This window comes from Ranitomeya imitator, chromosome 4 (genome assembly GCF_032444005.1).
Source record: "Ranitomeya imitator isolate aRanImi1 chromosome 4, aRanImi1.pri, whole genome shotgun sequence".
Lineage (NCBI taxonomy): Eukaryota > Metazoa > Chordata > Amphibia > Anura > Dendrobatidae > Ranitomeya > Ranitomeya imitator.
Genome location: NC_091285.1, coordinates 671,993,317 through 672,005,645, shown reverse-complemented (window position 1 = coordinate 672,005,645; position 12,329 = coordinate 671,993,317). Strand labels below are relative to the sequence as shown.

General features: G+C 43.8%; 1 protein-coding gene across 1 annotated transcript in view; it reads right to left on the bottom strand.

Annotated features, from left to right (window-relative positions):
- Window positions 1-12,329, bottom strand: part of LOC138677280 (A.superbus venom factor 1-like) — a 165,441-nt gene that overhangs the window by 112,650 nt on the left and 40,462 nt on the right. Inside the window, exons 10-11 of the mRNA XM_069767310.1 lie at window positions 7,848-7,963; window positions 1,286-1,432 (exon numbers count right to left, since the gene is read on the bottom strand). Of these exons, the coding sequence (XP_069623411.1) occupies window positions 1,286-1,432; window positions 7,848-7,963 (263 nt within the window). The remainder of the gene's footprint in view (window positions 1-1,285; window positions 1,433-7,847; window positions 7,964-12,329) is intronic.

The window sequence follows — 12,329 nt, the reverse complement described above, 5'->3', positions numbered from 1 at the left end:
CACAAAACTCATCTCACAAAAGTCGCTACATGCATGTCGCCACACGCAACTCAACACACACAACTTGACAAACGAAACTCGCCCTAAAACACACACAAGTCTGGTATTATCCTTCAAAAATAAAAATCTGATTAATAAGCAGACAAACTACAACAATTGCACCATATAGGAAATACGGCAGCTGTCAGTCACATGACCTGTCTATTATGTGTATGTGTGAGCTAATATATACTGCCAGGGGGAGGGCTTCCTGTTGGCTGGGGATTTATCAGGCTGCCAATTTAGCTTACAAATACTGAGGTAAAAATACTGAGCAAATAACGTGTGAACGAGGTCTAATACAGGAGGAGATGACACACAGGTATATACTATATACAGGGGAGATGACACACAGATATATACTATATACAGGAGAGATGACACACAGGTATATACTATATAGAGGAGGAGATGACATATAGGTACATATATATACAGGAGGAGATGACATACAGGTATATACTATATACAGGAGGAGATGACATACAGGTATATGCTATATATAGAAGATGACATGCAGGTATATACTATATGCAGGAGGAGATGACACTCAGATATATACTATATACAGGGGAGATGACACACAGGTATATACTATATACAGGAGGAGATGACATACAGGTATATGCTATATATAGAAGATGACATGCAGGTATATACTATATGCAGGAGGAGATGACACTCAGATATATACTATATACAGGGGAGATGACACACAGGTATATACTATATACAGGAGGAGATGACATACAGGTATATACTATATATAGAAGGAGATGACATTCAGGTATATACTATATATAGGGGAGATGACACACAGCAGGTATATAGTATATACAGGGGAGATGACATACAGGTATATACTATATACAGGAGATGACATACAGATGTATACTATATATAAGGGAGATGACAAACATGTATATACTGAGGTGATGAGGTGAAAATGAGAGGTGTGAGGTGAAAATGAAAAGGTGTGAGTGCAAAATGAGAGGAGTGAGGAAAAATAGTGGAGTGATCAGAAAATGACAGATGTGAGGTTGAAATGACAAGTGTTAGGGGGGAATGAGAGGAGTGAGGGAGAAAATGAGAGATGTGAGGGGGAAAATGAAAGATGTGATTGGGAAAATGAGAGGCGTGATGGGAAAATAAGAGAAGTGAGGTGCTATAACTAACCACAGATATTTACTATGCCCAGGCAACGCCGGGCTCTTCAGCTAGTACAGATATATTTGCAGATACTCACAGTAATTGGAAGGGATTGTAGAGATGAAGCTGTGCTCAGTGTCAGCCGGACTGTTCCCTCTTCTCCAGTAATTCCCTGCACCATTGCTGGTTTAGCCACCACTGGGACCTTTTTTGCTGGAGAACCATCTGGATGGATTACAAAAACCTTTTGAAAAAAGAAAGTCAAATAGAGAAATAAGTATTGCCATTTAAGTTTGTATATTTACTGTATATGAAGCCTCAGGTGAATGTGTTCAACACTTTCAATTCGCTACTCCGTCCCCTAGCACCTACTCCCTCCCCTCTCATTTCTGCTGAAGACTTTGCCTCTTTCTTTAAACAGAAGATCGATTCGATCAGAGAAAGCTTTGGCCCACAGTGCCCAGTGCCCCTCTTAGCTGCTCAACCCTGTTCCTCCAAAACCTGCTTCTCCACCATGACATAAGATCAGCTCTCCACCCTCCTGTCAAGGTCACACCTCACCACTTGCACGCTTGACCAGCTCCCGTCCCACCTCATCCCTAACATTGCCACAGTCTTCATCCCAACCCTAACACACCTCTTCAACCTCTCACTCACAACTGGTGTCTTCCCCTCATCCTTCAAACATGCCAAGATCACACTCATCCTCAAAAAGCCCTCCTTCGATCCATCCTCTGTGTCTACCTATCGCCTGATATCTCTTCTCTCTTATGCCTCAAAACTACTGGAACAGCAAGTCCATCCTGAACTGTCCTCCCACCTCTCCTCCTGCTCCTTCTTTTACCGGTTACCATCTGGCTTCGGACCCCATCATTCAACTGAAACTGACCTAACTAAAGTCACCAATGGCCTACTAACCGCCAAGAGCAAGCGACACTACTCTGTCCTCCTTCTCCTGGACCTGTCTTCTGCCTTTGACACTGTGGACCACTCCCTCCTGCTATAGATTCTCTCATCTCTTGGCATCACAGTCTTGGCCCTATCCTGGATCTCGTCATACCTAACAGACTGAACATTCAGTGTCTCCCTCTCCCACACCACCTCCTCACCTCGCTCCTTGTCTGTCGGTGTTCCTCAGGGCTCAGTTCTAGGACCCCTTCTCCATCTACACCTTCGGCCTGGGACAGCTCATAGAATCCCACGGTTTGCAGTATCATCTCTACACCGATGACACGCAGATCTATCTATCCAGACCTGACCTCATCCCCTTACTCACCAAAATCTCACACTGTCTGTCTGCTATCTTGGCTTTCTTTTCGGCTCGCTATCTAAAACTGAACATGGACAAAACAGAATTCATCATCTTTTCCCCATTTCACTCTACCCCTCCAGCAGACCTATCCATCAATGTCAATGGCTGCTCACTTTCCCCAGTCCCGCATGCCTCAGCGTGATCCTCGACTCTGCCCTCTCTTTCAAGCCACATATCCAAGCCATTACCTCCTTCTGCCATCTCAAACTCAAAAATATTTCCCGGGTCCGCACATTCCTTGACCACGAAACCACAAAAACACTAGTGCATGCCCTTATCATCTCCAGCCTTGACTACTGCAACCTCCTACTCTCTGGCCTCCCCTCTAGCACTCTAGAACCACTAAAATCCATCCTACACTCTGCTGCCCGGCTAATCTACCTGTCTCACCCACTATTCCCCAGCCTCTTCCCTATGCCAAGCCCTTCACTGGCTTCCTATCGTCCAGAGACTCCAGTTCAAAACCCTTACTATGACATACAAAGCCATCCACAACCTGTCTCCTCCACACATCTGTGACCTCATCTCCCTGTACTTACCTACACCCAACCTTCGATCCTCACAAGATCTCCTTCTCTACTCCCCTCTTATCTCTTCTTCCCACAACTGCATCCAAGACTTTTTCCATGCTTCCCGCATACTCTGGAACTCTCTACCCCACCAGATCAGACTCTATCCTACCATAGAAACCTTCAAAAAGAACCTGAAGACTCACCTCTTCCGACAAGCCTACAGCCTGCAGTGATCCTCAACCTACTGAACCGCCGCACAACCAGCTCTAGCATCTCCTAGTGTATCCTCACCCATCCCCAGCAAACTGTCAGCCCTCGCGGGCAGGGTCCTCCCCCCTTCTGTACATGTAAATGCCTTGTTTTTTGCTCATGTTTATTGTATTTGTCTATATTTGCTCCTTTTTCACATGTAAAGCGCCATGGAATAAATGGCGCTATAAAAATGTATAATAATAATAATTAGTGATGAGCGAGTATACTCGTTGCTCGGGTGACCTCCGAGTATTTGTTAGTGTTCGGAGATTTAGTTTTCATCGCTGCAGCTGAATGATTTACAGCTACTAGCCAGGCTGATTACATGTGGGGGTTGCCTGGTCGCTAGGGAATCCCCACATGTAATCAAGCTGGCTAGTAGCTGTAAATCATTCAGCTGCGGCGATGAAAAGCAACTCTCCGAACACGAACAAATACTCAGGTACCACCCAAGCATGCTCGGGAAAACCCGAGCAACGAGTATAATCGCTCATCACTAATAATAATGTGAAAATATAATCCTGCCTTGATGAACCATAGAAATGTTTGTTGAACTGGACTTATATTTACTAAAATGACATTCAATCCTGCCCAAGGCATTTATAACTTATTATACTATGCTAACTCTGGCAGTTCTTAACATTTTTTGTGGTCATGTCCTTTCCAAAATTGCATTGAGGGCACAGTATGGAAGGGAGGCAGTGTGAGAGGCTAAGTATAGAAAAGGGGAAGCGGAGGGGCTCAGTATGGAGAGTGGGGCAGCACAAGCTGTTCAATATGAGCGGTATGGAGAACGGTTAGGCCGGCCTCACACTAGCAAGTTTTACGGACGTAAGAGAGGTGCTGAAAATGCTTCTCTATGCCCCCGCTCCTATCAGCCGTATTTTACTGATCCGTATTATATGGTCTTCTACGTCCGTAGAAAATCGCAGCATGCTGCATTTGTCACCGTATTGCGCAAAAAAATCCGCCAATGAAAGTCTATGGGGGCCAGAAAAATACGGATTACAAATGGACCAGCAGTGTGACTTACAAGAAATACGCAGCGGTGTTAGAGAGAAAAGCCGGCAATTCAGCGCGGTGTACAGTAAAATCACACTGACAGCTTACAATAGAATAGGTAGAATAAATGTCTACACATAGAATAGGTATCTATATATATAATTGCCTAAGGGTTTTTCCGTCTGTCTGTCTTTCTGTCTGTCTGTCCTGGAAATCCCGCATCTCTGATTGGTCGAGGCCACCAGGCCTCGACCAATCAGCGACGGGCACAGTATCGACGTAGAAATCCCACGTCTCTGATTGGTCGAGGCCGCCAGGCCTCGACCAATCAGCGACGTGCACAGCGACGATGATGTCATAAAGGACGTAGACATCCCTCGTCTGATTGGTCGAGGCTGCCAGGCCTCGACCAATCAGCGACGGGCACAGTGACGATGATGTCATAAAGGACATAGAAATCCCGCGTTTCTGATTCAGCTACGGGCACAGTATCGACGTAGATGTCATAATGGTTGCCATGGCGACAATGATGTCATAAAGGTTGCCTCGACCAATCAGCGACGGGCACAGTCTGCCGCGAATTCTGGAATCATCATTGTCCATATACTACGGAGACATGCATATTCTAGAATACCCGATGTGTTAGAATCGGGCCACAATCTAGAAATAGAGGCCACCAGGCCTCAACCAATCAGCGACGGGCACAGTATCGATGTAGAAATCCCGCGTCTCTGATTGGTCGAGGCCACCAGGCCTCGACCAATCAGCGACGGGCACAGCGACGATGATGTCACAAAAGATGTAGACATCCCGCGTCTCTGATTGGTCGAGGCCAAGCCGTGAATTCTGGAATCATCATTGTCCATATACTACGGGGACATGCATATTCTAGAATACCCGATGCATTAGAATCGGGCCACAATCTAGTATATATATATATATATGTCATTGAGACACATATATGTATATATATTAATATTTAATACAGCGCTAGATAGCTTTAAAGCCGGTAATTCAATTGCCGGCTTTTACTATCTCCTTCCTAAACCCGACATGATATGAGACATGGTTTACATACAGTAAACCATCTCATATCCCCATTTTTTTTTTGCATATTCCACACTACTAATGTTAGTAGTGTGTATGTGCAAAATTTGGGTGCTCTAGCTATTAAATTAAGGGGTTAAATGGCGGAAAAAATTGGCGTGGGCTCCCGCGCAATTTTCTCCGCCAGAGTAGTAAAGCCAGTGACTGAGGGCAGATATTAATAGCCTGGAGAGGGTCCACGGTTATTGGCCCCCCTGGCTAAAAACATCTGCCCCCAGCCACCCCAGAAAAGGCGCATCTGTAAGATGCGCCTATTCTGGCACTTGGCCACTCTCTTCCCATTCCCGTGTAGCGGTGGGACATGGGGTAATGAAGGGTTAATGTCACCTTGCTATTGTAAGGTGACATTAAGCCAGATTAATAATGGAGAGGCGTCAATTCTGACACCTATCCATTATTAATCCAATAGCATGAAGTGGTTAAAAAAACACACACAATTATTAAACAGTATTTTAATGAAATAAACACACAGGTTGTTTTAATATTTTATTGCTCTCTCAATCCACCTGAAGACCCTCGCTCTGTAACAAAGGAAAAATAATAAACCAACAATATACATACCTTCCATTGATCTGTAACGTCCCACGATGTAAATCCATCTGAAGGGGTTAATTTTTTTTACAGGCAGGAGCTCTGCTATAATTATATTTATTTATAATAATATTGTATTACTATATTATTATTGTTGTATTACGTAATACTGAGCAGAATTATGTTGCTGACATCCCTCTATATGCTGTAAAAGCCCTCACATAGCCTCCTATATACAGTATGTGCCCCACATAGCTTCTAATATACAATATGTGCCCTCACATAGCCTTTATTATACAGTTTGTGCCCAGCATAGCCTCTAATATACAGTATGTGCCCCCACTTAGCCTCTAATATACAGTATGTGCTCACATATCACCTCTAATATACAGTATGAGCCCTCACATAGCCTCCTATATACAGTATGAACCCCCACATAGCCTCCTATATACATACAAATATCCCATATACATGAAAAGAAAAACAACATACACTCATCTTGCTCCCATTTCCCTGGCTCTCATCAGCAGCGCAATGAAATGACGTAATCACGTCTGCTGTCTCACACACTGATTGGTGGTAGATGGAGCCGGCGGCCCCGTCCTCCAGCAATGTATTACAGAGGACAGTGGTGGTGGATAGATGGCATGTGAGGGAGGGCACAGTACGGCTCGTGAGCCACTGTTTCAGCCCCTCGGCTGTCTTGGTCCAGACAGAGGGATGGATGTGGTGCAGTTTGGCCAGGTCTAGTTTACACGTTAGATCTATGTGCATAGAATAGCATTGTTCTTGGCAGCACATGTTTACACAGGATGCGGATGAGAGCCTTAAATAGGCTTAAATATCATTTCACCCCATGAACAAATGTTTTTCTTGTGAATCTGGTGATAGACGGTTAGCGTAAATGCACTAAACTTTTGTGAGCTTTTTTATATGTTTTAAGCCCTATAATTCTGATCAGATTGGTGAGGGGCACAATCCTGAGACTCCCATCAATCATACAAAAGACATCTTGGAAGTGCCCATCTCAGGATACAGAAGCGAACACACACAGCATAGAACTGATGCACTAGAAAGTCATAAGATCTTATCTCCTGAGCTGTGCACTTCTAAGAGTTCTGGTGGGCTCTCAGACCCAGGCCCATACCAATATCCTCAGAATTTACGGGCCTAAGACAGGAGATATCACAAAAAGGGTAAGTTTCACTTTAAATGCTTAATTGTGCCTGCATCTCATCAGTACTGTGGTTCCCGTATGGTCCACAGTCAGATAATGGTTGAATTTTCATTGCTTCTATTTCTGACTTGATAAAGGCCTAATTATGGCCGGAACGTTGCATCATCTACCATATTTTTATATATTCACTATGAGATTTAAGGATGGAATAAAAGCTACATTTTATCCCTATGCCAACCCTCTGGTGCCTCGGAATTTTTGGAATTTAGCAAGTTGTTTTCACATAGAAATGCCTTAATTCCTTTTAGTGTTAATTTAGTGTTCTTTTGAGGCAGGTTTCAGAGTGTGCCCACCTAAAGAAGACATTGCGCTCACATAGCAATAGACGCTTAAGTAAAACTCCGGTGAGGTTTTCCATGAAGTATTTTCAGATGTCTTTTAGGATGTCTATTGCGATATTTAAAAAAAATTTTATATATAACATTATGGTGGCTAGAAAAATGAACTGGTCGTCTCTATTAGCCACCTCATGGCTTTCGAAGCCTGAAGAAGTTCCAGGTGGAATCCACCAGATAAGGACATGTTTTCCACATACCTTTAGTCTGACTTACCAGCAAGTGCGTGACCATGTAAAGTGCCTATGGCGTTGACACTATATGTGGACCTGATAATGGGGCACGCCGTTGAATGTTCTGGAGAGGTATGTGTTATCGGATCTGTACCTTGTACTTTAAGAGATGACATTTGATAAAAAAGGGTCATGTACCTTAAGGTCGTAGGGAATTCCAGGCTTAAAATACTTGGCGGTTTTAGTAAACAAAACTTTATACGGTGATTTCACAATATTAATATCTTCCAGCTCACTTTCCACAATTTCACTGCCTAAAAGGAAGACAAGAATCCAAGAGGGTTAATGCAGATCTGCATTGAGGGACAAGGAACGAGCACTGCAAAAACTTCTAGATTCTGTTTGAATTGTCTAGAAAAAAGTCTTTCCTGTGTATTACATACAGAAAACATCTCAAGCATCAATCATAGATAGCAATAATGTTGGAAGCCATCTTACTATTTTTACACAATAGAGTTGAGCAAATCGATTTGATTCAAATCTGTGTTGAATTTTTAGGAATTTGCTAAATATAAAAAATTTGAACATTTAGCAATTTGCCCCACGTGACTATCATTAAATGGCTGTCTCAATTTTATGCATTGCAAAAAATTGCACTTCCAGCCCTCTCTCACTATTTCTTTGCACGCCGCTGGCCTCCAGTCTTTGATTGACAGGTCACTCTTCTCTCAGTAACCTGTCTCCTCTGCATAGGCATCAACATTGCCTGAATTGGTGTCATGAGAAGGGCTGGTTGCATGCCCAGTGATCTCTTGATGACCTGGCAGGAGCTGGTCCGTTCATTTCGCAAAATCATCAGGAGCTTACAGCACATGTGCCATCCCTTCTGATGACCTAAAATTGGGCAATGATGATGTCTGCGCAAGGGAAAAACGTCACTAAGAAAAGGTTGATTTGTCAATAAAGGATCTGAGGCTGGAGGTGGGCAGGGAAAAGGGAGAGAGCTGGAAGTGCAGTGCATGCTCTACTGTACATGGTCTTAAGACTTCAAGGATGATTTTCTCAATAAAACACCAACAAAATACTGCAGGATATAAATATTAGAATTGTAGGGGCTTTACACTCATACCTTTAGCTATGTGTTAAATAAACTGCAGCCAAGTCCTCCTTAGCCCCTCACCGCCGAAGCCTGTTTTCACCTACTTGACTAGGCCAAACTTTTCAAATCTGACCAGTGTCACTTTATCAGGTAATTATTATGCAATGCTTCTATATATCTCAATGATTCTGACAGTTTTTCATGACATATTATTATTATTATAAATTTTTTATAGCGCCATTTATTCCATGGCGCTTTACATGTGAAAGGGGCAAATATAGACAAATACAATAAACATGAGCAAAATAAGGCACTGACAGGTACAGAAGGAGGGAGGACCCTGCCCGCGAGGGCTCACAGTCTACAATCTGTCACGTTAGTGGTAAATTTAAGCCGACATGATTTGCGTTTATGAAAATATCAAAAATTCAACAAAAAGTATGAAAAATTTGCAATTTTTGAACATTGAATTTTTGTGCCCTTAAAAAACAGTTAGTTATACCATTCAAAATAATTAATAACATTTACCACACGTCTACTTTACTTCAGCATCATTTTTAAAACATTTTTTTAGCTAGAAATGTAGAAGGGTTAAAAGTTTAGCAGCAATTTTAATTTTTCCAACAAAATTAACCTAAGGGAAAACTTAACATTTGAAGTGACTTAGGAGCCTACAGTACAGACCAAAAGTTTGGACACGCCTTCTCATTTAAAGGGCCACTGTCACCCCCCTCCAGCCGTTATAAACTAAAAGAGCCACCTTGTGCAGCAGTAATGCTGCATTCTAACAAGGTGGCTCTTTTAGTTTTTTGTTCATGTATTCCCAAAATAAAGCGCTTTGAAACGTATCTAAAATACTTGTCTTTCGCCACGGAGGCGGGTCCTCTCTCCCCGGCTTGAACTGCTACTCTGCCGTCACTCCAATCTTCAGGGGCTTTCGGCGTCGCCCCCTCTGCGCTGTTTTAGCTTTAAAACCGGCGCCTGCACTGTGTGGGGCACGCGCAGTAAGCTCTGGCCATCTCACGTCCCAGCCAGGCTTGCAGACTGCGCCTGTGCGGGCAGTGAGGCCACCCTCCTCGGGAATCCCAGCCCCGCAGTGTGTTATGCATTATGCACAGTGCGGGGCTACGATTCCTGGGCATGCGCACTGCGTGTGTCAGTCTGTCACCCAGGTCCCCCGCCTTTCAGCGTCTGTATATTCATCTGATCGTGCCTCCTCCTAGCAATTCTTTCCCGGCGATTGCTAGGAGGAGGCACGTTCAACGGAACGGAAGGGGCACCATTTGAATTTTGGTGCAAAATTTTAGCTAGAATAGATTATAATGTCACATGTTACATTTGGAGAGTGCACAAGGTGCCAAAACAGCAGAAACCTCCCACAAACTTGGAAACTGCAAGGCTTGACTGGAGAAGGAAGGAGCGCTATTTGCGCAAATTTTCCGAGTGCCACAATATCAGAAACCCCATAAAGTCACCCCTTACTGTACTTTACACTTTTCTGAGAATTCTTTTACAGGTGTATTGGTGATTTTGACTACATGGATTTTTTCCGAAGTGAAAATTCCAAAAATGACATTGATCGCGTTCTAATTTGACATTTTGGAGGCAGAGTAAAAAAGAAGCATCAGTTCAGGAATTACCTGTTTTTTTTGTTGTTATCTTTTATGCTATTCACCATGTTATTGGAGCGCCCCCAGACACAGGGCCACAAGTCACTCGGTACCAGTCCCTTCTCCTTCGGTTCTGCGATTGTCACGGTGGCTGGACCCGGTCGTGACCCTGCTAAGGGGCGTCCAATGGAAATGGTAGTACAGTCTGTCAGTAGTTCGTGACGCCACTTGTGGTGTTCGGTCAGGGTGACCGACGCTGCTGTGGGGTCCACTGGGGTGATGGAATAGCAGCCGGATGGTATACCTTCCCACAGGTGAAGTAAATCCCCAGGGCTTCCCAGTAGTGTGGATGGAGATGGTGTGAGGTGCAGGCAATAACGAGGACACAGGGTTGCAGTCTCTTTACCTTTTACTGAAGGCTTCAGTACACTCAGTCCAGAGCACGTTCAACCGGGCTATCAGAGACCGGCCGGTCCGATGGGCACATCCAGAGTTTCCCTCGCAGATGGAAATCGTTGCCTACCAATAGCGCCTGTGTGTTGTAGTCCTACCCTGCTGAGCATTCGGAATAGTCCTCACAACTGCTGTTCTCCTTCGTTCGTTCTCTACAGCTTTCTCTCTCTCTCTCTCGTTCTTTGGTTCCAGATGTTGCTAGTTTCTAACGTCCCCCAGATATGTTATGGCTAGGACGCCACCCGTTTGACGGGAAGGCTTGGAGGTCTTCCGGGACCCTAGAGACGCCCCTCTCCCAATGTTGCCCCCTATGTCTTTGTAGGTGTAAAAGGTAGACAGCCAACCTATAATCAACTGTCCAGCAGAATTTGAAGTAAGGCCTGAAGTCAGTTACGCCTACGGCGATCCGGCCACCGACTACGCGCCTCAGTAAGATGTTGCCTTCCTCTCTCAGCACGACTCTTACTGGCTCTCCTTTGTGCTGATCTCGTTTACACTGTTCCACAATATTCTTCCCCTCTTGTCTCTTTCTTAGGATACCACCGCAAGGTGTGCAGGCGCGGTTCCGTTACGTTCTGTTCTGTTCGCTAGGCACCTGCCAGGTTCCCACGCCTGACAGGGACCCCCCTGTGCCTTCTCCCTGCAACACCCCCTGCCACGGGATGTTGCCTGGTTCCAACCCAGTCAGCTTCTGACTAACTTCCTCCCCAGCCCCTAGTTTTACCAGTGTGAGGAGTGGCCCAATAAATAAAGCCTTTTTCTCCCCCTAGTGGCCGGAGTGTGAAGTGTAATGTGTTCTGGTGATACCTGGTCAGGAGAACTCTTTAGTGCCATCGGATGTACCGCTACTCGCCTTGGGGCCATACTGCAACGACCAGGTCTCTGGGGCGCTGCATTATGAAACTGATAACATGACTTTATTCCTGAGATTGGTGAGATTACAGCTATACCACTTTTATGTAGTTTTTTTTTCATGATTTGCTGCTTTTACACAATGAATGTTTTTATAGAAAAATAATTGTTTTTGCCTTTCTTTATTCTGAGAGCTATAGCATTTTTATTTTTCCATCAATGTAGGTGAGTGGAGGCTTTTTTGGCAGGACAAAATGACGTTTTCAGGGATACCATTATTATCTACATACAAATTTTTTATTGTGTTTTATCTAATTTTTTGCTTGTTACTGAAAGGGTTCAATAGTGTGACAGTTTTATAGATCAGGTTTTTCTGGATGCGGCAATACGAAATGTGTAATTTTATTGTTCTTTTTTGTTTTACATAAAATGTGTATTTGTTGGAGTAATATTTTTTCACAATCTTTTTCTTTCTATTTTGTGTTTTTGTTTTTGTTTTAACTTTTTTTTACTTTTTTTTACACTTTTTCTCAGTTGCGCTATGTGAATTTAACTTTTATTCAATTGCAATACACATGTCATTTTCACACTGACAAAACACCTTTTAGACCCGGCTTATGGCAGAACCTAGGAGGCCACCATAGCTGACTGACTAGAAGGTCATGA